This window comes from Watersipora subatra, chromosome 7 (genome assembly GCF_963576615.1).
Source record: "Watersipora subatra chromosome 7, tzWatSuba1.1, whole genome shotgun sequence".
Taxonomy (NCBI): Eukaryota; Metazoa; Bryozoa; class Gymnolaemata; order Cheilostomatida; family Watersiporidae; genus Watersipora; species Watersipora subatra.
This window is the reverse complement of record NC_088714.1, coordinates 55,932,681-55,959,343: the sequence shown is the minus strand read 5'-3', so window position 1 is coordinate 55,959,343 and position 26,663 is coordinate 55,932,681. Positions and strand designations below refer to the sequence as shown.

Below are 26,663 nucleotides of genomic sequence, written 5' to 3'. Positions count from 1 at the left end.
AGAGTATTTTATTGCTTGCTTCATGGAGATAGCCGATGCCAACCGGTGGACGGAAGGAGCAACCCTGTTGCACCTCCGAGAGGCACTAGGTGAACGGGCTGAGGACTGCAGATGGGCCGAGAATCAGGAGGCCATCTTTAATGCTCTCCGGGCAAGATCCGGGCTATCCGCCAGGCAGGCACTAAGCCAGCTTAACGCCCTTAGACGGGAGGATAGAACGACACTTCAGGAGCATGCTATGGAGGTCGAAAGGCTGGTACACATTGCATACAGAGACCCGTGGAATGGTCACCGGAATAGCATGGCCATGAAGACATTCTGTAGCTCACTAAGGAACCTTCCCCTGCAGCGACATCTGTTGGCCGTACACACACCCACTATAGCTGACGCTGTACGGACCGGAAATGTAGTAGCCGGAAACTATTGGCTGCTGCTGGTTCTCATTATGACTGGCAGGACTAGCTTTGTTATGTAGCATCCCACCAATTGTTCTTAACTGTCATGGTTTAAATTGTACACCTCTATTTTATCTATAGATCCCCTACTAGCTTTGCAGTGCTATCCATTCCTAGCATCATCTGGCAGCCAGTTACTAGCTTTGAAGCAATCATACCCACACTGTAACTTTACAAGAGTGATCCGGTCCTATGTCAAGAGTTGCCTCACCCTTGAATGCAGTGATATGTTCCTTTAACATCATTATTTGTCTCTGAGGATCTTTTGGCAGCAATACTAACTGCTGTGCTCATAGTTGTTGTATAATTGATTGATCACATCAGCTATCCACCAATGCTATTATCTTTGGGCCTTTCAACCACACATAGGCAAATGGTAGCACCAAGTTTTTACATTGGGTAAAGAGCCGGTGCATACACATCTCCACTGGCATTTCCCTGCATCTGAAAGCAGTTTTTCTGGATAGGCTCAAGTTTGTTACAGCGGTAGCATCTGACCTCATGGCGCTGCCAATGCTGCTTTCTTTTCTAGCAGCACATAAGGTAGTTTCACCATTTCCTGCAATTATCATCACAGGGGCCCTGTTCACTGTTGTATTACACAGATGGAGAGGATGGCTTGGATTATAACGGGAGCGATATAAGATCGTTTTTCTTTAATTTTGTATTTAACCGAAAACGCATGGTCATCCCCAGACATGAATATAATGTGCTCGTTAAATGCAAGAGTTGTCTACTCTTAATGAAAACATAAACATGAGAGGATAACTCGCACTTGTACTAATATCATTACAACATCCCTTCACAAGCTCAAAAGCTGGCATATCTATATAATGATCTACTAAGATAAATCGGCACATAAAACCTATGACAACCACATAAGCTATCGTAAATTTGTATGGGTAAATGTAACGCAAGTAAACAACAAGAATATTTGTCAAGATAAGGTACGTAATAATATGCAATAGTGATTGTCTAGAGTTCATAGTTTGTTGCTCAGCGATATGATGTAGCAGCATGTCGCAGTATGGTAGTTACCATACTCTTAAGCTTATGCCTCATATTTATCTGGCTGTTGCCTGAGCCGCATACTCATCCTCGGGGTTGCCGTCATAGCTGATCTGACATTAACTCTGCGTCTTTCCGCATTTACATTAGAGTCATTAACTGAGATTACTGCTGACCTGTTCCGTACCAAGTGCTGACCATTATCTCCCTCTATGATAACCTTTCGATCGCCATCTTGGTTAGCTCTGAGTACTGTGCCCTCCTGGCTACTATCTCTCACCATAACACGATCTCCACCACACACTGCTGGAAGATCTTTTACCTTAGGATTGATATCGTGGTTCATCTTCATTCTCTCTTTGTAAAGCTCATTCTTGGCTTTAAACTTCTCATGATCGGGTAGCTTTGACATTAGACTATCAGGATGTACTGACAAAGTTGTCTTCAGCATCCGTCCCATAAGCAATTCAGCAGGAGAGTATACTCCTAACTGTGGTGATGCTCTGTAGGCAAGGAGAGCTATGTATGGATCTTTCTCCTTGCTGAGCAAGGATTTTACTGTTGCAACCGCTCTCTCAGCTGCACCATTGCCGCGAGCATACTTCGGGCTACTTGTGACATGGGTGAATCCATATGCTTTTGCAAATATCTGAAAGTCCTCAGATGAATACTGCGGTCCGTTGTCAGACACTAAACAATCTGGAATACCGTGCTGGGAAAACATACTTTTCATGTGGGATATGACATTCTTTGATGTAGTATCTCTACCTAGTAAAGCTATCTCAGGGTATCTTGAATAATAATCTGTCACTATCAGGTAGTTGTTTCTCTCTAGTTGAAACAAGTCAGTGCCTAACATTTGCCAAGGGCGATCAGGGGTAGCGGAAGGTCTCAGGGGTTCGTATGTTATATTCAATTCTCTCTTACACACTTCACAATTAGCTATCTGTACCTCTATTGCCTTTGCCATAGACGGCCACCACAAACTGTTTCTAGCCCTTGCTTGGCATTTAGTAATACCTAAATGTCCCTTGTGTATATCTTCAAGAACCTGACTTCTCTGGGATAGGGGAACCACCAATCTCATGCCTAGCATCAGCAGTCCCTTGTTCATAGTAAGTAGTCCTCGCCTTTCAAAGTACGGCCTCAGGATTGTGTCCATGGATGAAAGGTAAACTGGCCAACCCTGTTCAACATAATGAATAACCTGTCTCAAAGTTTCATCTTCCCTTTGTTCCATTTTGAATTTCTCCAATCTGTCGCAGCTTCCATTCCAATGCACACTCTCTTGTACGTAGCTCTCAATCACTTCTATTCGTACTATATCACTCTGTTCTGGTTCCCTAGTGTTATATCGTGATAGTGCATCCGCTGCCTTGTTGTCAGTTCCACTCACATATTTGATATCATAGTAGAATCTCTGTAGTCGCAATTTGAAGCCTTGAATTCTGGGAGGCAGCTTATCTAGAAACTGATTACCGAACAAGGGAATGAGGGCTTTGTGATCTGTTTCAATCGTTACATCTTTCATTCCTAAGACATAATGAGAAAATTTCTACATTGCCCAGCACACTCCTAGCGCCTCCTTTTCTATTGCTGCATAACGTTGCTCAGTTTCACTAAGGGATCTACTAGCAGCCACCACTAGCTTACGAGTGCCGTCACCTTGAAGTTGACTCAGAGTAGCTCCTAGTCCTTGATTGCTGGCGTCTGTGGTCACAAATGTGGGCTTTTCTGTACTGTATGGAGCAAGAATGCTTGGTTTGCTGAACAGCTCTTTGACTTCTTGAAATGCACTCTCCTGCGCATAACCCCAGTGCCATTCAATACCTGTCTTCAGCAAAGCCCTCAGAGGGGCACTCTTCTCAGCCAGCTTCTCTGAGAAGCGTGCATATTGATTTGCAAGACCAAGGAAACTTCTTACAGCTGTCACGGAAGTGGGTTTGGGAAAGTCTTGTATTCCTTGTATTCGCGGTCCAGCGCTTATACCCTCCTTGGAGATGATATACCCAAGAAACTCCACACTTTTTTGACCAAACTTACATTTTGACTTGTTCAGTGTCATACCCGCCGTCTTGATTGCGGCCAGGACCAGCTCCAAACTTTTGTCATGTTTCTCTTTCATTTCTCCAAATACACACACATCGTCCATATGAACTATCACTCCTTCAATCCCATTCAGCATTCTATTCATTTCTGCTGAAAATATTTCCAGGGCACTACAAAGGCCTTGGGGAAGTCTTTCATATATGTATCTTCCCTTATGAGTCAAAAAAGTAGTCAACTTTTTTGACTCTTGACTGAGTGGTATCTGAAAAAATCCACTGTTAGCATCAATTTTTGAAAACTTTACACCGTTTCCCAGACTAGCAAGACTGCTCTCTACAATGGCCATTGGATGAATTTCCCTCATCACATATTTGTTGAGTTGGGTGAAGTCTGTACAAATTCTAACTTTGTCTTGGCCATTTTTTGGTACAACGACCATTGGTGCAACCCAGGGTGTTGCTTCAGTAATTGGCGTGATGACTCCATCCTTCACCATCTCATCTAATGCTTGCTCTGCTTGTTTCTTTAGCGGGAATGCTATTGGTCTAGGGACGTGTATGGCAAAAGGTATGGCATCCTCCTTTAGTGTGATGGAATGTTCACTCTTCACTTTTCCTAGACCCTTGAACAGCTGCTGGTCCACATTCACATCACTCACTTCACATCTGTCAACATCCACTGATATTAACTGTAGTGTTTCACAGGCTTTTCTGCTCAGCAATGGTGTCTGTTGATTCTCAACTACATATATATCTTCTTTTGTGGCAAATTTACCAGCTTGGATGCGGCATCTTATAACCCCTAAGCAATTTAACTGTGTTTTACCTGCCCCGTATAATCTTTTAGTTGAAGGCTCCAATCTCCCTTTGAAGTGATTTGGTCCACAAACACTTAGTGCAGCCCCAGTGTCCAATTTAAAGCTGGCTGTTTGCCCCTTCTTCAAGCTTGTGTCTACTTTGACTGTAGAATGCCATGCTCCTGTGTTGATGGATTCCACTAGGTTTATTTCCCCTAAATAAACCTCCTCCTGAACCTCAGTTTCATCTTCTTTTAGAGCATTTATTTCTGCTCTTCCTCTGCACTGTCTGGCAAAGTGGTTAAATTTATCACAGTTTCTGCATTTTTGACCCATAGCGGGGCACCTTACTTGCTTGCTATGATTCCTTCCACATCTGCCACAAAAACCTCCACCAACTGTTTTTATTGCTGGTTTGGTTTTCCAGCTTTTCCTTTCACTCCTTACTACCTCAATATCTCCATCCTTGATTTTCTGCTTTTCTTGCTGTGGGGTGGCAGTCACATTTTTGAACTTGACTGCCATTTCTTGCACTCGAATTGCCTTGACAACGTACTCTAAAGTGAGCTTCTCATCAGGCTCTCTCATTAGCTTATCACGAAGCTTCACATCATCCATTCCAAAGAGTAGTTTATCTCTGATGAGTAAATCCCTCTGTGTTTCAAACTGACACCCTTCAGCTAGCCTCTTCAGCCTCATAAGATATACATCACATGACTCACCTGACTGAGTGCAGCCGTGGAATTGAAATCTATTCACTATAGTTCCGGACCTTGGGTTGCAATAATCTTGAAATTTCTTTAACACGTCATTTAACTTCCTCCCCTCTGTTCCTTCTTCTATCTCATGAATCAGACCATTTTCATCAGGGTCAGTTGTAAATTCCAGCTGTGAATATACTTCCCTTACATCTTCACCTCCTACATGTCTGAACAAGGCAAGCTTCCTTTTTTCTGCAGCCTTGCTTGTTGCCACCAAATCTATGGCCAGCAAATAATCTTCAAATGATCTGGACCATTTTCTCCACTCTCCAGAGAGATCATCAGCCCTCAGATCTAAGCCGTGTGGAAGCGAAACACCTTGCATGACACCCAGGAACAAGTTTAGACCGCTGCCACCATGTTGTATTACACAGATGGAGAGGATGGCTTGGATTATAACGAGAGCGATATAAGATCGTTTTTCTTTAATTTTGTATTTAACCGAAAACGCATGGTCATCTCCAGACATGAATATAATGTGCTCGTTAAATTCAAGAGTTGTCTACTCTTAATGAAAACATAAACATGAGAGGATAACTCGCACTTGTACTAATATCATTACAACATTCACTAAATCCGAAAAAACCATATCTTCTACAGAAGCAATAGGTTTTAGTTGTGTAGCCACTTCTAGAGGTAATCCTGCCATGAATGCAAATTTAAGCAATGGGTCAAGCTCTGATTGTCCCATCAAAGTTGCTAAACGTTTGAGATCTGCCAAATATACATCCACAGCTTCACCCTCTCTTAAAGCTCGGTTTTGCAGCTAAATATATGCATTGAACTTGTCTACACTAAAAGCTGTCAACAAAGCTGCCTTTAGTTTAGGGTAGTCTTCCTTGACATGATCTTTTAAATTTTTATAAACCGCAAATGCTGCTCCTGACAAGAATAGTGGTAAAAATGTTGTAAGATCATCCACTTTTTGAAGCTTTGCCACCAACTCTAGCTTATCCACCCAGACCCTACAGTCACCGCTTTCACCATCTTTATAGGCCTTGAATAACTCGGATGCTTTTACTGACATTTCTACAGCAGTTTTAGAGCCGAAACAGCTTGTAGTTTATTAGAGCAATCACAAATTTCCACCTTGACACTATGCATGTATTTTCACCAATGCTGGCTTTCAAGACTAGTTCTAGTCACGTGATAAATAGGGTGTTACATAATACATTACATAATTCAATGCAAACTACAGGTTTTTTCATAGTTTTACTTTCTCATGTTTCACTATTTGCACCTTATTTTACCTATTTACAAGAGTTATTTCCTCTCCCAATCAACACAATACTGTACATCACTGATATTTCAATCCCATAATATTGGTAGTGATACACTCAACCATTAAGCAATAAAGTTCGTATGTCCTAACATAGTATGTAGGTTGGTTATTCAAGAATTTATCAGAATTCGCATCTCAAAATTTATTAGAATCGCAATATTTAGAAACTTTTTGTCTATTCGGCATTTTGATATGAAACATTTGTTTCGTGTCTTCGTGTTTCGGCCAAATTGACATATTTTTCTTTGACATATGACTGAATTAGTGTACGTTATGTTGTATATGATAAACTTTTGTAACTAACATTTAAATAAAATAAACTTAATAAAATATTTAGCAGGATTAAAGTAAATAAAAAGTACGTTGCTTGGTTGATTTGCAAATAGAATGAATGGCTGACAGAGGACTGGATGTTAGGCATCTGATAGAAAAAGAGTCTGCTGAAGGAACTAACATATACCTCTGATTTTTCTGCCAGATGCCTGTATACTTTCATGCAGTACTATCGGCACAGACATTGCTGGCATGAGAAATAGTAATGCACCCAATGAGTTATGTTTGTCCTAAATTTGTTTTAAAGATCAAATAAATATAATTAATGTATAACGGAGTACTTTTAAAGGATCACTCAAGTCAAATTTTAAAAGATTCTATCAGAAAGTATATTTCTCAAGCATCTGATATTTATTTTTGCTGTGTCAAGTGAGTTGGTTGCCAGAATGTTTTAAGACTAAAATTGAGAAAACTTGATCGCTGTTAAAACGTTCACTTGACTTAACTGGTAGCAACTTCCTGTTTGTCTCTCTCGTTATGACACCAGCTATTGCTGTGTTCAAGTTGCAGTGCTAAGAGTCTCTACTGACATATACTTGTTTTGTATTTCTTCATGAATCTCTGAATGCTTCCTAATCTCACCTAAACATATTATGTTTACTCAATCCACTTATATGACCGTATATTTACTAATTATAAACACTATGTACAAATACTGACTTCATTCTAGGTCAAGTTTTGGCATTGCTTTTTTTAGACTTTCAACTTTAGTCAAATTTTGTTGATTTTAATCTACAAACATTCTGGTAGTGAGACCATTTAATAAGCATGTAGAACCTCAAAAAAATCCATACACTCTGAAAAAAAATCTTTCAAATTTTGACTTAAAGGACCGTTTAAACCCGATTTTATGTCTTTTTAAACTGCAAGCAGTGTTGGCGTCTGACAAGCCCGTCTATGTCAAAAGCACAGAAAGTGCAGGTAAGTGCAGGTACACCTACTCTGATGAGATGGGGCTAAAGTGTAAATAGCTATAAAACCTAAAATAATTTGTACATAAAATTTTGTCTTCAAAGAGATGCAAAGGTCAGAATATAAGCTACTCCGCTACAACAGACAGGAGTTCATCATGTTTGTTACAAAGTTCTTTGTAACTGCCATCCAGCATCATGTAGTTGACGGCTAATCTTAATACAGATCATGCTTCCATTGTAAAAACTGAATGCTTCCCATCGCAGGTTTAATTACATAATATGCTAATAGAAGCAACCAAACACGCTGTGCACCTTTTGAACTGCCCTATTTTTATCAACCTGTTCAGTTAGTACACTAGTGACCAATGACAGTTTGAGACTGCTTATAGCTGGCTAATAGCTGCTTAGCAAAATTGGCTTGAAGACCAAACTGGCTGACAACTTAAAATAGCAAAGGTATGTAAGCATACAGCAAACTTTAGAATCAATTCTCTATTGCAGAACTTTTGAGTATTGCTGATTTCTCTACAATATGATTAAACTATCAAATAGATGACATACAGCTTCATTCAGTCTTAAACTCTTTTCCTACTAAATTAATTTTTTTACTAGGATACAATTAAATGTTCAGTAAAACTTAGTATTTGACTATAGTGCATTTAAGTTGTCATAACTTTTAAATAGCAGTCTATTGACAAGATTTTGATAGACTTGACACGCATAAAATTTTACACCAGCTTAGACTATAAAACGTGCTAAGGATATAGTGCAGAATGTAATCAGAAACTTTTCCGGTCTTTTCCACTATTGTTATCAGTAACAGCATAAGCTTGTTCCGAGTCAAACGAGTCACTATTTCAATTATTGCTACTATTACGCTTACAGTGTTATTATTACTGCAAAAAATAAAATAGTCAATATCACTAGTAACAATATGAAGAAATAAATAGACATCAGAAGTCTATTAATCTACAATGCTGATGAGTGTCGGTGTAATATGCCTGATCCAAGTAATCGGTGCAAAAAAATCGTGATAAAAAAATTAAGTCATTGAAAAGCAAAACTAACCACAGCATGTACTATAAACTTGCTTCATATTGACACAGATGATTGTTTCTTTGGTTTAAGTACAGATATGATAGGCTAAACAATTAGTTACTTACAAACCAGAAACATTTTGTAAGAAACCCATCAAATTTGCACTACACACTGTTCTTGGTCATACGTAAATGCTGTCACAAGCCACGCTACGCAACTCATGGTATGTCACCTGAGACTAGTACTAATATATATATTGGTACTAGTACGTACCAGTACTAATATATATATATTAGTACTAGTACGTGCTAATATATATGTTAGTACTAGTACGTACTAGTACTAATTTATATATTAGTACTAGTCTCGAGTGATAAGAGAGATCATCAGGTGCACCAACAAAGGGCTGAGAGTAAGAATGTGTACGATTATTCTACCATGCTGGAAGGTGGGCAACTAACTCAGGTATAAGAGTGTTGGGATGAAAAGCTGATTATCATAAGTTCAAATCCTGTATGATGCAGTCTCTTTTTCAACCTCTAACATGTTTCTCTTGCTATAGAAAAAGAGATTGCCTTAGTGAAAATATCTATAGAAATAACCCTATAAAAATATCATTGGTCAATACTGCCAGATGTTTATCAGTTATGTTTTGTAACTATTTCAGAAAACAAAACATGGATATCAAAGCTTGGAGACAATCAATTCTTGCTCTTTTGTTACTCTTAGGGAGCCAGTACCTACTCTCAAGCTACTACCTCAGGACTTACAGCTTTGCTCGTCAACACTGGAAAGACACATTTTATTCAAAGCCCTTTAACCTTACTGATACAACAAATAGTTATTCTGCGAGGTATTTCGAATCCAAATTTATTAAGATCGACACTGTCCTAAGGTTTAGAAAACTGAGTTTGATGAAAAATGTTTCAAGGAGTTTTACGGTAAGTGAAAATTCGAGTAATGAAGAGTTTGAGAAAAGCAGCCCAGCAACCAAAATAACACTTTATGGTCAGGTATCTCTACAGAACTCAGCGACACCTGCAATCAGGCCGCAAGCAGCATCTTGTCTTCTTTCCTCAGCAAAACAAAATGAAACTGATATCAACAAAAAACGATTGATACTAGCATGGACGGGTCTCACCTCCCGAAAGCCGTTGTGGGGCATAACTCCGAACTCATTTCGAGGTTGTACTTATCAGAACTGTGAGATAACAGGAAATAGAAGTGAATTAGCCACTGCTGACCTGGTTCTCTTTAGAATAAGGGAACTTAAGCGCAACTTAACTGCTGAACCATATCGACCCTATGTTCACCCCATAGACACTTCTGACCTACCACCTTATCATAAACAAGACCAACTTTGGATGGAGCTCAATCAGGTAGAATATAAAATTGTCTCAGCATTGTATTTTGCTCAGTTTTAGTTGAGATGTATGCCTAGCTCACCCATAGTTATATTCCTAGTTCACACATAGTTACATGCCTAGTTCACACATAGTTGTATACCTAGTTCACACATAGTTATATGCCTAGTTCACACATAGTTGTATACTTAGTTCAAACATAGTTATATACCTAGTTCCCACATAGTTATATGCCTAGTTCACACATAGTTGTATACCTAGTTCATAAATAGTTATATACCTAGTTCACACATAGTTTTATGTTATAGTTTTACTTAGTTCACACAAGAACAAACCTGCTACTAAATCCAGAAACTTCTTGTTTATGTCAAAATGATGAATCTGTAGAGAATTTTTTGGTAGTGACCTAGCCATGCTGTTTTGTAACATTGTTAGCGCAGAGTTTGAATGTGATTTGGTAATTATAGCTTTTGCCACATCACTATTAGTCAAAACTAGATATACGCTTTTGGTCAATTGTTTTTACCAATGTAATGGTGATCAGGTTAAAGCAAAATATAGTTCTCATTGTCATTGGTTGAATTAATGAGTGAAGCGAAATGACCCTGGTTTCATAAAAAATTCGTTTTTTGTGAACTAAGCATTTGTTCGTTTCTTCCTTTTTGCTATAGTTAGTTTTTAGCAAGTTCGCAACCATTAAGTTTAAAGGTTTTCTTTGTTTGTTACATCCCAAAAATGAACACTTCTATAAGCACTCTGCAGGCTTTGCTTCAAACTGTGAGTAATATAAACTGTTTTAAGGGAGCTCAGCCAATGAGATACCTTTATGCAAATCTAAAAATGAAAAGCTTTTAAAAAGCATGTTTGGCGCATTATGATTCACTGGCGATTATGCCTGAAAGTTGTTTTTAGCAAACAATATACAAGAAAATCTTTAGTTGATTTTGTGAGTAGGTATGCTTTTAAACCTGTTTTAAAGTAAATAGTCTATAATTTCGAAGGGGGCATTTAGGTCATGAGAAACGATATTGTTTGTTAACTAGTTTGTAATTGCTAGCAATAAAAGCAAACGATTTTGAGCATTGCATTCTCAAACAGCAAGTTGTGTCGTTTCTCCTCAAACAGCACTTAGAACAGCAAAAAGGTAAGTCATTTTTTTCTGCTTGAAATGCTGAGCATGTAAACTCATTGTTTAAAAAAAGCCAAAAGCTTTCAACTTTGAAGCTTTTTTTTTATAAAGCGTTTGATGCCATGTGAAAAGAAAACCAAATACAATAACTTATTGCATCGAGAACTGCTTCTTCACATTGGCAAATCTTTCTATTGGCTATTAGGTCAACAGCTACACTGTCTCAATAAATGGCTACTAGCCTATTATGATGTTATCATGATTTCATCAGTCGATTTTCTTAAAAGGGTTTTAGTTTTGATAAGTTCTTGGTATGCTTCGATTATAGCTTCCATTATTCAAGTATAACGTTAATACAAAGTAAAGTAGTTGACAAAGGTTATTAGGTTCAGTATTGTTTACACAAGGGTGGGAGGGGAGGGGGTGGGTAGTTGAAAAATCAATAAACAGTGACGAAACAGCCATCTGATTTTTTATTAATATAGTCATCTATTTAATAGTTGCAGGTGGTTTTTAGAGAAATTTTTATAGGCTAATCTTCTTTCCAACCTCTAACATGTTATAAAAAAGAGATTGCTAGAGTCATGCCCTGTATCAATAACATTAGTCAATACTGTGGTAAATGATTTGAATAAAAGGTTTTTCACAACAAAGCAAAACTTCAAGCCTGGCTAGGGTGTGACTAGCCTATATAGAAATGTATCTGTTGTTTATTCTTTGAAAGAATAAGCATTATTATTCTCTATAGAAGTGAGTGCATATGATCATTGATTATGATTGTGCATATGATTATGTTCTTAAAGGCTAATGTCTATAGCTGTCTATACTGAGGCTAATGTCTACACTAGCTGAGAGAATCATTTGGCCAGTTCAAACTAAGATTTTTGAATAATCATTTATGCGTTTCGGCGCTCAACTTCACGCAAAGTGTATCTCAAGTTTTAAGAAATCACGAGACTTTGTTAGTAGCGTCTCTTGCTATTTAAATCTGCTAAATATGCCACTTCCCAAAAGACAAAAAAGTAGATTCACTACTTTCTTATTGTTAAAAATACTAAACAAAAGGAAACAGGCAGCAAATAAAAAATTATTACATTAAACGCTTATTTAACACAAGCATTAAACAATACTGTTTAATGCTTGTGTTATATAAAACTTAATATTTCCGTATTTCTTTCATGATAATGATGATCAAGCCTTATTGCAGAAGTGCCTCTATTTGCAGACACGATGTAACAAACTGAAATTTTTAAATATGATATGTGTTGATAAATGTATACTGTATGTACAGAGTACGTGTGTAGTAAAATAAAATGATCGATTCACTCATTTAAGAGATGAGTGTTTGACAGATATCTCTTCCATAAATTGTGTGTCAACAACAGTGAAAAAATCCTCCATATTTATACACTAGAATTTCTCCTGGCATACAGCTCACGAACAAAGTGATATTGGAAAAAAGAAAGAGTACTGCTGGTTGAGAAATGAAATATTAGCAGTCAAATCACACTGCAGTGCAATAGGATAACTGCAATCGTAGCTGCAATGGTAGCTGTAATGTACTGGGTGTTATTATGTTCAACAAACAGCAATAATGAAAGGAAAAGATTATATGTTTATATCTCTCCCCTGCAATAGGAGAAATGCAGTATTAGAAGTAAAATGGCAAGCTGCTGTGTAATATACACAGTTTGAAAGTTGGTTGTGTTGAAGGTAGAACAGTTTTGATAGCGATCTGTAACAGAAAGCGAGCATCAGCGGTAACGCATCTTGAAGTTTTTTGCAAATTGGAGCAAAATAAAAAATTGCTTTCGTCATAAAGGGGCATTGTAGTTCGGCCCTAGCTTGTACATAAGATGTCAAGAATTTTGGCTAACGTTCTACATAATTTAATGAAACTTTAAGTAAATGAACAAAAAATAGGCTGATAAACTGTGTACCACAATTTCGTACCTGTAGATCGGTCTACGCCTCAAACGGCCTACATTTATTACAGAAACCTTCTGATAATTAAATTCGAATAATTATTCTTATAATTAAATCTTATAATAATTTTATAAAACTGAATAATTATTCTTATAATTGAATACTTTTGCAAGATATTAAAAACGGAAAAATATTAGAAACCTTTAGCAGTTGGACAATGCCATAGACTGGTGAAATGTGCACGTTTTTCTCATGAAATATGCACAACTTAATGGTTCTACTCTCGGTCGCACGCCTTTATCGGCGTTTCATTAGCCGGTCCTAATTTTGATTAAAAAAAGCTTGTCAGGTTTTAATAACGATTTTAGGCCAAATTAATCTGTCTAGTTATGTATTATCGGATCAGATGAGTAAGGTTTAGGATATTGTCTGCAAATTTCAAAGACTTGGTAACATATTTAAATAGGTTTATATGTGTTTTGTATCGTTATTATACTAACACGACTCCATTGAAAAATGGTTAAATTTGTTGATGAGATTTTGGTACAAGGGTTTGCGACGGTGTTGATGAATAATTTTCTTGAGTTGTGTGCACATATGCATTTCTCATAAAGTTCCCAAACAATCGCTTCGCTTGTGTTTTGTCGTGGGAAGATTTGATAACTACAACAAACTCATGAAAACAGAGACCTTACATTGTTAGTAAATGAACAAAGTCCTTGACTCATCCTTTTTGCAGTAGAGGGACAAAACCACACAATGAGCTTGAAATTACGAGGTGCACATTCACATCAATTCACATTGATTTACTTGATTCGCATCAATCTTAGCCTAGCAGAGCAAACCCGTGTGGGACTGCGCTGGAAAAAGCTCTCGTGGAGTGCGAGCACGAATTAGTTGCTCCATCCTGCAATTTCATAGCTATTTAGCTCACATCAATTGCGTAACTGCATAGGTTTGCTCAGCAGAGGGCAGCACCTCGCACGTTATGCGTACGACATAGGCCTGAACCAGGCCTGACTTCATGATTTCTACTGTCCAAGAGACACTCTGTAGTTCAATAAATGTTGTTACATGTATAACATATAACTTCTATAACATGAATTCCACATAACGTAAATATTTTATGTAAAGGTTTTGCTTGGTTCTACATAAAAAAGTTTATAGTCCAAAAACTTAACACAAAGTGTCAAGTCAGTGCAAGTTCTCAAACTCTATTTGAGTAACTTGAATCTTGTAGTTGGTCTTAAAATATTGCTTTTTCTTTTGTCGCACTTGGGAAAGAAAAAACGACATACTTAGAGTGTTCACTCTATTATTGATGCAGGTTCTGTGACAATCTAGTTTACCATGTTAGATCGTCAGATATGTCGACAAAGCATAGAGAATAGGTTGCCATGCAATTGTTCCGAAATATGTACAGGCGATCGATGGGCCTACCAATTCGAATGATTGAGATTTACCTAATTGAATGTCTCAAGCTAGAGTATCGCCGAAAGCTATCTTTTATTATAAACTTGGCATCTGAAAACAGATAGACGACAGACTGTTTCTATAGTACAAAGTACTTTTTGTTTCAATTTATTGCAGATGTATAAAATGTTAACTATCATTTTTGTGCAAAATAAACATTGTTGTCTAGGGAAAAGGAACAAATCATTGTCAATGGTTTTTGAACTATGCGCTGCCCTTAAATTATTGTAAAATTACCATAATCATGGACTATAAAACGAGTGAAAGTAATAAGAAAAAGGAAAAAAGTTGTCAAGACAAACCAATAAATTACAGTCATGGTAAAACCAATAAATTACAGTCACGGTAAAACCAATAGATTACAAAGTTAAGTGTAGTTTTTTCCTTTTTGTAAGACCAAAAGGGTAAGTCTAGTAATATCTTAGAACAGATTAGGCAGTTTTCATGTATTTTACTGTTGTATAATGTAAATCATTGTATAACGTAACATTGGCAAATCTTTCTATTGGCTATTAGGTCACCAGCTACACTGTCTCAGTAAATGACTACTAGCCTATAATGATGTTATCATGATTTCATCAGTTGATTTTCTTAAAAGGGTTTTAATTTTGATAAGTTCTTGGTATGCTTCGATTATAGCTTCCATTATTCAAGTATAACGTGAATACAAAGTAAAATAGTTGGCACAGGTTATTAGGTGCAGTAGGCTATTTTTTACACAAGCCCGGAGGGAGGGGGTGGTGGGTAGTTGAAAAATCAATAAACAATGACTAAACAGGCATTTGATGTTTTATTAATATCCGTCATCTATTTAATAGTTGCAGGTGATTTTTAGAGAAATTTGTATAGGCTAATCTCCTTTCCATCCTCTAACATGTTAAAAAAAGAGATTGCTAGAGTCAAGCTCTATATCAATGTCATTGGTCAATACTGTGGTTAAAGATTTGAATAAAAAGTTTTAAAAACAAAGCAAACCTTCAAGCCTGGCTAGGGCGTGACTAGCCTATATTGAAATGTATCTGTTGTTTATTCTTTGAAAGTATAAGCATTATTATTCTCTATAGAAGCGAGTTCATATGATTATTGATTATTGATTATGATTATGATTATGATTATGATTATGCATATGATTATGTTCTCAAAGGCTAATGTCTATAGGCCGACTAGCTGATAGAATCAATTGGCCAGTTCAAACTAAGATTTTTGAATAATCATTTATGCGTTTCGGCGCTCAACTTCACGTAAATTGCGTCTCAAGTTTTAAGAAATCACGAGACTATGTTAGTAGCGTCTTTTGCTATTTAAATCTGCTAAAGATGCCAGTTCCCAAAAAAGAAAAAAGTAGAATCACTACTTTCTTATTGTTAAAAATATTAAACAAAAGAAAACAGGCAGCAAATAAAAAATTATTACATTAAACGCTTATTTAACACAAGCATTAAACAATACTGTTTAATGCTTGTTTTATATAAAACTTAATATCTCCGTATTTCTTTCATGATAATGATGATCAAGCCTTATTGCAGAAGTGCCTCTATTTGCAGACAGGATGTAACAAGCTGAAATTTTTAAATATTATATGTGTTGATATACTGTATGTACAGATTACATGTGTAATAAAATAGAATGATCGATTCAACCATTTAAGAGATGAGTGTTTGACAGATATCTCTTCCATAAATTGTGTGTCAACAACAGTGAAAAAAACCTCTATATTTATACACTAGAAATTCCCCTGGCATACAGCGCACGAACAAAGTGATATTGGAAAAAAGAAAGGGTACTGCTGGTTGAGAAATGCAATATTAGCAGTCAAATGGCACTGCAGTGCAATAGGATAACTGCAATGGTAGCTGCAATGGTAGCTGTAATGTACTGGGTGTTATTATGTACAACAAACAGCAATAATGAAAGGAAAAGATTTTATGTTTATATCTCTCCCCTTCAATAGGAGAAATGCAGTATTAGAAGTAGAATGGCAAGCTGCTGTGTAATATACACAGTTTGAAAGTTGGTTGCGTTGAATGTAGAATGGTTTTGATAGCGATCTGTAACAGAAAGCGAGCATAAGCAGTAACGCATCTTGAAGTTTTCTGCAAACTGGAGCAAAATAAAAAATTGTTCTCGTCAGAAAGGGGCATTGCAGTTCGGCCCTAGCTTGTACATAAGATGTCAAAAATTTTGGCTAACGTTCTACATAATTCAATGAAACTTTAAGTAAATGGACAAAAAAATAGGCTGATAAACTGTGTACCACAATTTCGTACCTGTAAATCAGTCTACGCCTCAAACGGTCTATGTTTATTACAAAAACCTTCAGATAATTAAACTCGAATGATTATTCTTATAATTAAATCTTATAATAATTTTATAAAATCAAATAATTATTCGTATAATTGAATACTTTTGCAAGATATTAAAAACGGAAAGATATTAGAAACGTTTTGCAATTGGACAATGCCATATAGACTGGTGAAATGTGCACGTTTTTCTCATGAAATATGCACAACTTAATGGTTCTACTCTCGGTCGCACGCCTTTATCGGCGTTTCGTTAGCCGGTCCTAATTTTGATTAAAATAAGCTTGTCAGGTTTTAATAACGATTTTAGGCCAAATTAATCTGTCTAGTTATGTATTATCGGATCAGATGAGTAAGGTTTAGGATATTGTCTGCAAATTTCAAAGACTTGGTAACATATTTAAATAGGTTTATATGTGTTTTGTATCGTTATTATACTAACACGACTCCATTGAAAAATGGTTAAATTTGTTGATGAGATTTTGGTACAAGGGTTTGCGACGGTGTTGATGAATAATTTTCTTGAGTTGTGTGCACATATGCATTTCTCATAAAGTTCCCAAACAATCGCTTCGCTTGTGTTTTGTCGTGGGAAGATTTGATAACTACAACAAACTCATGAAAACAGAGACCTTACATTGTTAGTAAATGAACAAAGTCCTTGACTCATCCTTTTTGCAGTAGAGGGACAAAACCACACAATGAGCTTGAAATTACGAGGTGCACATTCACATCAATTCACATTGATTTACTTGATTCGCATCAATCTTAGCCTAGCAGAGCAAACCCGTGTGGGACTGCGCTGGAAAAAGCTCTCGTGGAGTGCGAGCACGAATTAGTTGCTCCATCCTGCAATTTCATAGCTATTTAGCTCACATCAATTGCGTAACTGCATAGGTTTGCTCAGCAGAGGGCAGCACCTCGCACGTTATGCGTACGACATAGGCCTGAACCAGGCCTGACTTCATGATTTCTACTGTCCAAGAGACACTTTGTAGTTCAATAAATGTTGTTACATGTATAACATATAACTTCTATAACATGAATTCCACATAACGTAAATATTTTATGTAAAGGTTTTGCTTGGTTCTACATAAAAAAGTCTATAGTCCAAAAACTTAACACAAAGTGTCAAGTCAGTGCAAGTTCTCAAACTCTATTTGAGTAACTTGAATCTTGTAGTTGGTCTTAAAATATTGCTTTTTCTTTTGTCGCACTTGGGAAAGAAAAAACGACATACTTAGAGTGTTCACTCTATTATTGATGCAGGTTCTGTGACAATCTAGTTTACCATGTTAGATCGTCAGATATGTCGACAAAGCATAGAGAATAGGTTGCCATGCAATTGTTGCAAAATATGTACAGGCGATCGATGGGCCTACCAATTCGAATGATTGAGATTTACCTAATTGAAAGTCTCAAGCTAGAGTATCGCCGAAAGCTATCTTTTATTATAAACTTGACATCTGAAAACAGATAGATGACAGACTGTTTCTATAGTATAAAGTACTTTTTGTTTCAATTTATTGCAGATGTATAAAATGTTAACTATCATTTTTGTGCAAAATAAACATTGTTGTCTAGGGAAAAGGAACAAATCATTGTCAATGGTTTTTGAACTATGCGATGCCCTTAAATTATTGTAAAATTACCTAAAATCATAGACTACAAAACGAGTGAAAGTAATAAGAAAAAGGAAAAAAGTTGTCAATACAAACCAATAAATTACAGTAGCGGTAAAACCAATAAATTACAAAGTTAAGTGTCGTTTTTTCCTTTTTGTAAGACCAAAAGAGTAAGTCTGGTAATATCTTAGAACAGATTAGGCAGTTTTCATATATTTTACTGTTTTTTAACGTAAAATCCTTATAACGCAAGCATTCTTGAAACGAATTATATACGTTGTAGGAGAATCTACTATTGTTACCATAATACTGCATGTGTTACAAGGGGTTTTTAATTCACTGGAGGGTTTAGCATTTTAAACACAATAGAATAAGGGTTAGCACTCTCTTCTTTTTCTGAAAAGAACTATTTCCTGTGAGGGCGTAGGCAATCATGGTTCTCTCTCACTACCGATAGCTATGACTATGTTTGACAGGTTTCGATATTGGTTTGTCATTGCTTTCGAATGGGTACTTTTGTCGAGACAACATCTCTAGCTAGCTCTCTGTTGGCTCGCAGAGAAGCTCCTCAGCCCTTTTTCAGGTTTTGTTGTTAGTCCTGCAGGGTTTTTAGCCTTTTTCTCATCCACACTGAATTTCAGATGGGGAGCTGGTTTGGTTACTGCCGACCCAACCAGATTGGGCACAGGAGCTATTATGGTTGGATGCCTTTCCTAATGCCACCAATGTGATTTGAACCACTGACCTAGTGATTATAAGCCAACATCCTAACCATTGAACCAGGTCTGCTCCTAAAAGTTGGTTCACAATATATAGATGTATGTCGGAGTTTTCCTTTTCATAAACGAATGGCATCGACGAAGCAACCCGGATACGACAGGAAACTATGCAGCTGTCAAAATGTGCCAATAGTTTGCACAGCACCCACGGCAGTGTATGCAATGTGCATTACTTCGACTATGATAATTGATCGTGAGAGATTGCTCAATTTTTATTTTCTTTTTTGACAGTTGCTGCTGGACTAGTATGTTACAGTTTTCTTCACCGCTTTGTGTAATGAGAACGCTATGACACAGATGATTGTTTGTATGATTATCCCCGACATAATATGTCGGTATTATGGCAATATAGTGTGAACCCCCATATAAGAACAGGGGTTAGCAGAAGGGATGAAAACAGTACGTCACTAGTTTGGGGCATTTGGCCTAAAATAGCTTCTGTTCTAAAGGAAGAAACTCTGACAACAAACCAGAAGCAGGGTATGAAAAACCACCTAGGTTACCTCCATAGAAAACTCATCAAATATATAATTCAAACAATTGGAGAAGATAATGGCACGAGGTATCTGCCTATGGCAAATTATTTTTAAGTATTTTCACTAGATGTTAAAAATATCTGCTAATAACGCTCAGCTCACAATCATCAGTAATGGTTGATGGATGAAACAGCTAAATGTCACAAAGAAATATGTTTTAAAATAGATTTTTAAAAATCATCAAAAGGAAAAGTTGGATTTGTTTCTTCATATCAGTTTACAAGCAGCAGTGTTTTACCATGAGGCATTCAAAGTTGTCCAGTTTTCATCTTGAGATTGGAGCTAAAGCAAGTCATATTGCGTGGTTACCTTTTACTCGTTGAGAAGGACGACAACGAATGACAAAATTGTTACGAAATTTAGAAAAAAACTTTATTTAAAACTTTTCTAAGATTAAAAAACCTATTGGTATATAGCTGACCAAACTTTTAGATTTACAGTCATTGTTGTAAAAGTTTTTCTTCTCAGTCGTGTGATGGTAGGTGACTGGTTTTAGTCCGTGTTGAGTCCGGGTCTTAACAGAAGGCCAAAGGATCCAACATCTGAACCTTATCAGGCCCTCATATTCAGACCCCCAGAAACCTGCATAATAGCAACTTACAGACTGAGCTTTTTCTCAGAAAAGCGCAGAAATAGTGACAAGCCAGAAAGCTCTCTGCCGATGGCTATAAACTTGGGCCCATTTTAGAGGGAGCACAACTCCCTACTCTTAGCAACGATATCAGCGTACTGCAAATTTTTGCACTTTGCTGATACTATAGTATGAGTTGTCCCACTAATGCAAAAAGTAAAATTCAGCTATGTGTAACTGTGATACCTCTAGCAGCTTTAATTACTATGTAGCTTATTTGATCCAGGGAAAGTTATGAGGAAGATCAACAGTTAGCCATTGAAGAGCAGACGACTCCAAAAAGCAACTTTGGCAGTTTTGTTCCGGATAATGCCTGATTGCTTATCAATATGAGTCGGGTCACTGTCATCATAGTTCTAGGGCAACGAATTACTAATAATAAACAGCTCATCTTGATGCTGAAATCAGTTACTTAAAGTTATTTAAATTGATCAACAAAGAAATCTTTTTTCTTCACTTTACTCCAAAAATGGCAGCGTTTTATATATTAAATGACTATTAATAAAACTTTTTTATGTCACTATGTTTTTTATCTGTTGTTTTATTATTAGGTTTTCAATTAGGTTTTCTGCCAAAATCAATTTTTCCCAAAGCAATGATTCAGGCAGATCACTATAGCCTCAGTTTTAAAGCTTAAGTTTTGGAGGAGGGGGTTAAATTTAGTTTTACATACCTGTTGACTGTATTTATTTAGTGTTTATAAGTTCGAAATAAACAACAATCTTAAATTTTCTATAGGAGTCACCAGTACATAGCCATGCTGATGAGGAGCTGCAACCACTAAATGGGTTTTTCAACATTTCCTCCACGTATCTCCTCGACTCAGACTTCAGTCTTTCCTACATCCCCGGGGTGAAACATAAAGCTGGTGTCACCAGCTCTACTATTGATTATTCAAAAGGAAAAGCAAAGATGGCTCTGTGGTTTGTTTCTCACTGCGATGCAGCGTCTGGTAGAGATGCTTATGTGCGTGAGCTTCAAAAGTACAACATCACCATTGACATATTTGGTAAGGAATGTATTGGTGACGGCCGAAAAGTAATATAAAGCTGCTGTTTGTATTAAAGTGGAGGAAACGGCATGTTTGCTTGTATTATAAATGTCAAACATGCCAAACCTTTTAATACACATTTACTAGCTGAACGCCCGGCGTTGCTAATAAACATTTACTAGTTGAGCACCCCGCGTTGCTAGTAAACATTTACTAGTTGAGCACCCCGCGTTGCTAATAAACATTTACTAGCTGAACGCCCCGCGTTGCTAATAAACATTTACTAGTTGAATGCCCCGCGTTGCTAATAAACATTTACTAGCTGAACGCCCCGCGTTGCTAATAAACATTTACTAGTTGAACGCCCCGCGTTGCTAATAAACATTTACTAGTTGAACGCCCCGCGTTGCTAATAAACATTTACTAGTTGAACGCCCCGCGTTGCTAATAAACATTTACTAGCTGAACGCCCCGCATTGCTAATAAACATTTACTAGCTGAACGCCCCGCGTTGCTAATAAACATTTACTAGCTGAACGCCCCGCGTTGCTAATAAACATTTACTAGTTGAACGCCCCGCGTTGCTAATAAACATTTACTAGCTGAACGCCCAGCATTGCTAATAAACATTTACAAGCTGAACGCCCCGCGTTGCTAATAAACATTTACTAGCTGAACGCCCCGCGTTGCTAATAAACATTTACTAGCTGAACGCCCCGCGTTGCATGGGTAATAACAAAATATTTCCATCAAACATTTAATTTTAATCAACATATATAACGTCATTTACCAGTTTAACTTTCAAATAAAGGTGTTTGTTTATTTCTGTATGCCTCCGGCCAATGTTTAATTCAAATATTCAAAAACTCGAGGCATAGCGAAAACAGATTTTTGAAAGTCATTTCTTACTTCTTATGCTACACATTCATTCAGGATTTAAAACAACTTATAAACAGTGTCAAGTAATGTAGTTACCATTGGCTAAGTTTTTACACCTAATGAATTTGCGTAATTTAAGCTAGTAACTTAAGCTAGTATTTTAATTTTTACTATAATAAGAGCCATGTTTGTCTGAAGCCAGCTAAGACTGTTGGAAAAAAGACTGCAACTCACAGAAATGAAACTCGTACATTCATATCCACGAATGTCAAACCAAGCGCACTACTACTAAACCATGCAGCCATTTGGCCACACTATGGAATAATTGTGAGCATAACCATATTTTAAGCAATTGCTATCAACTGGTCTTACGAGCGACGACAGCCAGGATGACAAAAACTGGATTATATATCAATACTAGCTGTGCTACCTGGCATTGCCAGGGCAAAAAAATTAGCTTATAAACAATGAGAGATAAAGAAAGTTGCCTGCCACTATCTATTAGCTTGGCACATTACCAATGGATAATTTGAGCGAGCTTACTAATATGAACTACGCTTCTCATGACATTACGTCATCACTTTCTGTCATGGCAGAGAGCAGTAGTGTGTTCGTTCCCATATAACCACATATATCGGCTAATGAATCCATCAAGCTGGTGTGGCTGAATTGCTAAAGCCTGGTTCCCATATCGATTGCTAGACTCCGGCGGTAACATGCGCAGTAAAATGCTTGCGCTCTGGGCTCTGCGGGATATGTTCACATAAAGCCACATTGTTAATAATATCGTAAACATAATTGCGTAATCAAATAAAATTTTTGCTCGCCGTGCCGTTCCTATAATGGTGACCTTTACCCGTACGGTGCATTTCGGGAATGTTTTGCCCGCGCCGTTTGCGAAATTTGAACATGTGCAAACTCTTGCGTTGACCGCCGGCATCCACCGGCGGTGAACTGCCGGTGGATGCCGGCAGTGCACCGCCAGTGGATTGCGGCAAAAAGGCAGTGCACCGCCTTTTTACCGCAGACTATTGCGGTAAAAAGGTTCCCATTTTACCGCAATAGTCTGCGGTGCTGTCGCCGGTGCTTTGCGGCATATATGGGAACCGGGCTTAAGGCATCGGATTGGCTAGCCAGAGGGTCTGAGATAAAATCTGTGATATGGATTCTTTATTTCAACATTTTAATAGCTATAGCTGGAACTACACACAAACCCACATACATGCAAACTTTGAGAAATATATATAAAGATAGATAAGAAGCTACTGGTACTTTGCAAATTTATCGTTTTATATTTCATAATTTACCAAAGATAAAATGACAGAACAAAAAGTTTCAAGGTACATAGAATTGTCTATGGAAAGTTGCTACAAATATATTTCAGAAAGGTCTCTGTATTATTACATCTTATGACTGGGCATATTGAATGATTCTGTTCTATCTGCCATTAATACTGCGTCAATCTAAGCTCTTTTTGTCGATAGAATCACAGTGTTTTTAAAATAAGTCACTGGAATGACCAGCTTGCTGCTATAAGCTAAGTCAAGGTTAATGAAAGAAACAACCAATCATAAAAAAGCTCTAGTATGTATAAGTGAACATAACTTCTCAAATGCATAAAAGAGAATGTAAACTGTGGTGTGAACCCCACACTTTGGCTTGTTTTTATAGCAGCCAAACGGCATGTTTAGTAACACATTTTTATGGTCGCATATCTATTCTTTTAATCATGATTAAAAACCAAAAATGAAATGCTAGCATCAATGAAATTAACTGATAATTTTGTCTGTTTTATACCAGATGATCTAGTGTTCCAAGAATTTGTTCTTTTTACACTGTATGCTGGTGCTCCTTTGAAAGTCTCATGCAACAGCACTTTAGCTTGTTTATTAGCCAAAAATGGCCTTTAATCCTCAGGTTATAATACGTTTTGCTTTTACTATAATTATATTATATTATACTATGCTCAAGTACGTTTTGCTTGTAGGCAAGTGCTCAGGTATTTCAGACAGCTGTGCTGTCAATAACCTCACCTGCTACAGAGAACTAAGGATAAAGTACAAATTCTACTTAGCCTTTGAAAACAGCATATGCTCTGAGTATATCACAGAGAAATTTTGGAATACTCTCACCTCTGACAGTTATAATATTCCTATAGCCCTAGGAGCACGACTCGAGGAATACACCAAGTTTGCTCCACCCAACTCTTTTCTACACACTAGGAACTTTACTAGCGTTCGTGCTCTGGCAGAGCTTATGCACCGAGTTGATGGAGACAGAGAACTGTTCAACAGTTTCCATAAGTGGAGAGAGACACATCAAATCGTCCCACGTTTCAACGGAACCTCTTTGCACTGTTATATGTGTAAGCAGGCGAACGAGAAGTGCCACACCCGACTAGACTTGAAGAACTTTTCAAGATATTGGAGCAGAAAAATGAGTTGCGATTTGATCCCAGAGCCAATTCGTTAAAAGCATTTGCGCATTATTCAAAACTATACAGAAATATCTATTTACTAAATTGGTTAGCATTACACAAACAGGATTAAATAGCAAGTATATTTCTTTCAATTTCTCTTTCTTTTGCAATCACTAGTTTTTGAGAATGACTGTTTTACGGTTTAGGCTTTATAGCTCACTTCTTTACAGCTCTGTTTTCTGCCTTCTCTTGCCATCTCTTTCAGTTTAGTTTCAGTTTAGTCTCAAATCATTGTTATGTTTAGCTACACCTTAGTATATTTATTACAGCAAGTATATTTATATATAGTATATATAAATATAATATACCTATATAATATATATAAATATAATATATGTAATATATATAAATATACTATGTTAGAGTATAATGTATAAAGTCTAATGTTGCATTTTAATTGTATTACAAACTGATGATATATCTGACGCACACCGCCGATGTATTTTGCACATGCTACTAACGGGACTGGATAAAGCTCTCAATGGCACCGATGGAAGATTCAACATATTAGTGTTTAATAACAAAATTTGAATCACTTGCATCTCATTGGCTAACTTTGTTGATGGTGAACAAACCTTTTCTTGGCCATGATAAGGTTACTTTAAAACGAGAAACAGTCTTACATTCGAGTACATTGACCATATACGAGGGCAGGTGTTACTGGTAAAGGATGATTTTGTACAGCATATTGTGAAGAAGATATTGGCATGTGTCTTACAGTGCATAAAAGCTAATGTATCAGCATTCCAGTGTGTAAAATTACAATAGAGCATCTTTTGTACTAAACTTGTAACAGTTTTATCCATTTGATAATTTACTGATATATGTCGTGGATCTAGACTGAAAATTCATATATTTTAGATGTAGAGACTAAATTTAATGAAATGGCAGGCATACAGCGCGGGTGAGAGTGCGGTTTCAATAACCTAGCGACCATCATAGAGTTTGTTAAAAGTTATCTTCTCCTGAGTATGATCTAAACTAGCGGAGTCGTGCTGAACATATAGCAGCTAGCTGCGATGCTGAACATAAATAAAAGGCAAAAACTGAAAACAGATACAACATACTATAAATATATGCTTACTCTGCTAATGCTTATCGGTTCGTAGCTATGACTAAGGTATAAAAAACTACCGTACTTGGCATTTTGCTACAATATATTGACTAAACCAGTTTTTTTAAAATTTGATTGTGAAAGCATTTTGACATAAAATTATGCTGAAGTAATTTATTGATACTTAAAATTCAAACACTAAAAAGGAGTCATAAGCTGTCCTCCATCATATTTGTTTTGGTACTTGCAATAAACTGAATGGTTCAAACAATATAATTACATAATACCAATCAATATGTTGCATCATAATTATATTAATTTGATGAAATGGTTGCCATAGAGCTGAAACACTGCCAGATATAGAAAATCGTCTAATTACGAAGGAGTCAGTAATGCAGGGCAGGCTTGTTGACAGGACAGGGCAACATGTTATATGCTCAATAAGGCTTGACTTTGAAGAGCAAAATCTTGGGCTATTGCTTTGAAATTTCTCACTTTACACACCATGAGTTTTTACCAGTAGCCTACAATTATTTCTAGTCAACCATTTCAAGTTAGTAAACTTCTCATTTATTAACTTGAGATAAAGGACGGCTGTCCGCAGTTCCCCATTGTAGGTGCAAATGAAATGATTAGATTTGCTAACACGTATAGCGGTGGGAAGCATCTGTTAACAGCCACGCCTTGCAGGTTATACATTTTAGGTAAAGAATTACAAATGTCTAGTAATCGAAGAATTCCTTTTGTCTGCTTGTGCTTGACCTAACAAAAGTTGTTGCTCCTGTCTCATCAAACTATTGTATATCAGCTTGGTTTGTTTCTAATCAAAAACTGAAAACAAAGGCTGGAGAGCCAAGAATA

General features: G+C 36.9%; 2 protein-coding genes across 2 annotated transcripts in view; both read left to right on the top strand.

Moving 5' to 3' along the window:
* LOC137399609 (cytochrome P450 2C20-like) overlaps positions 1-26,663 on the top strand; it is a 79,193-nt gene that overhangs the window by 2,249 nt on the left and 50,281 nt on the right. The window lies entirely within an intron of this gene.
* LOC137401021 (glycoprotein 3-alpha-L-fucosyltransferase A-like) lies at positions 9,912-24,741 on the top strand. The gene is made up of 3 exons (XM_068087365.1): positions 9,912-10,015; positions 21,138-21,423; positions 24,257-24,741. Exons 1-3 carry the CDS (start codon positions 10,001-10,003, stop codon positions 24,739-24,741), a joined length of 786 nt encoding a protein of 261 aa, XP_067943466.1. The 5' UTR covers positions 9,912-10,000.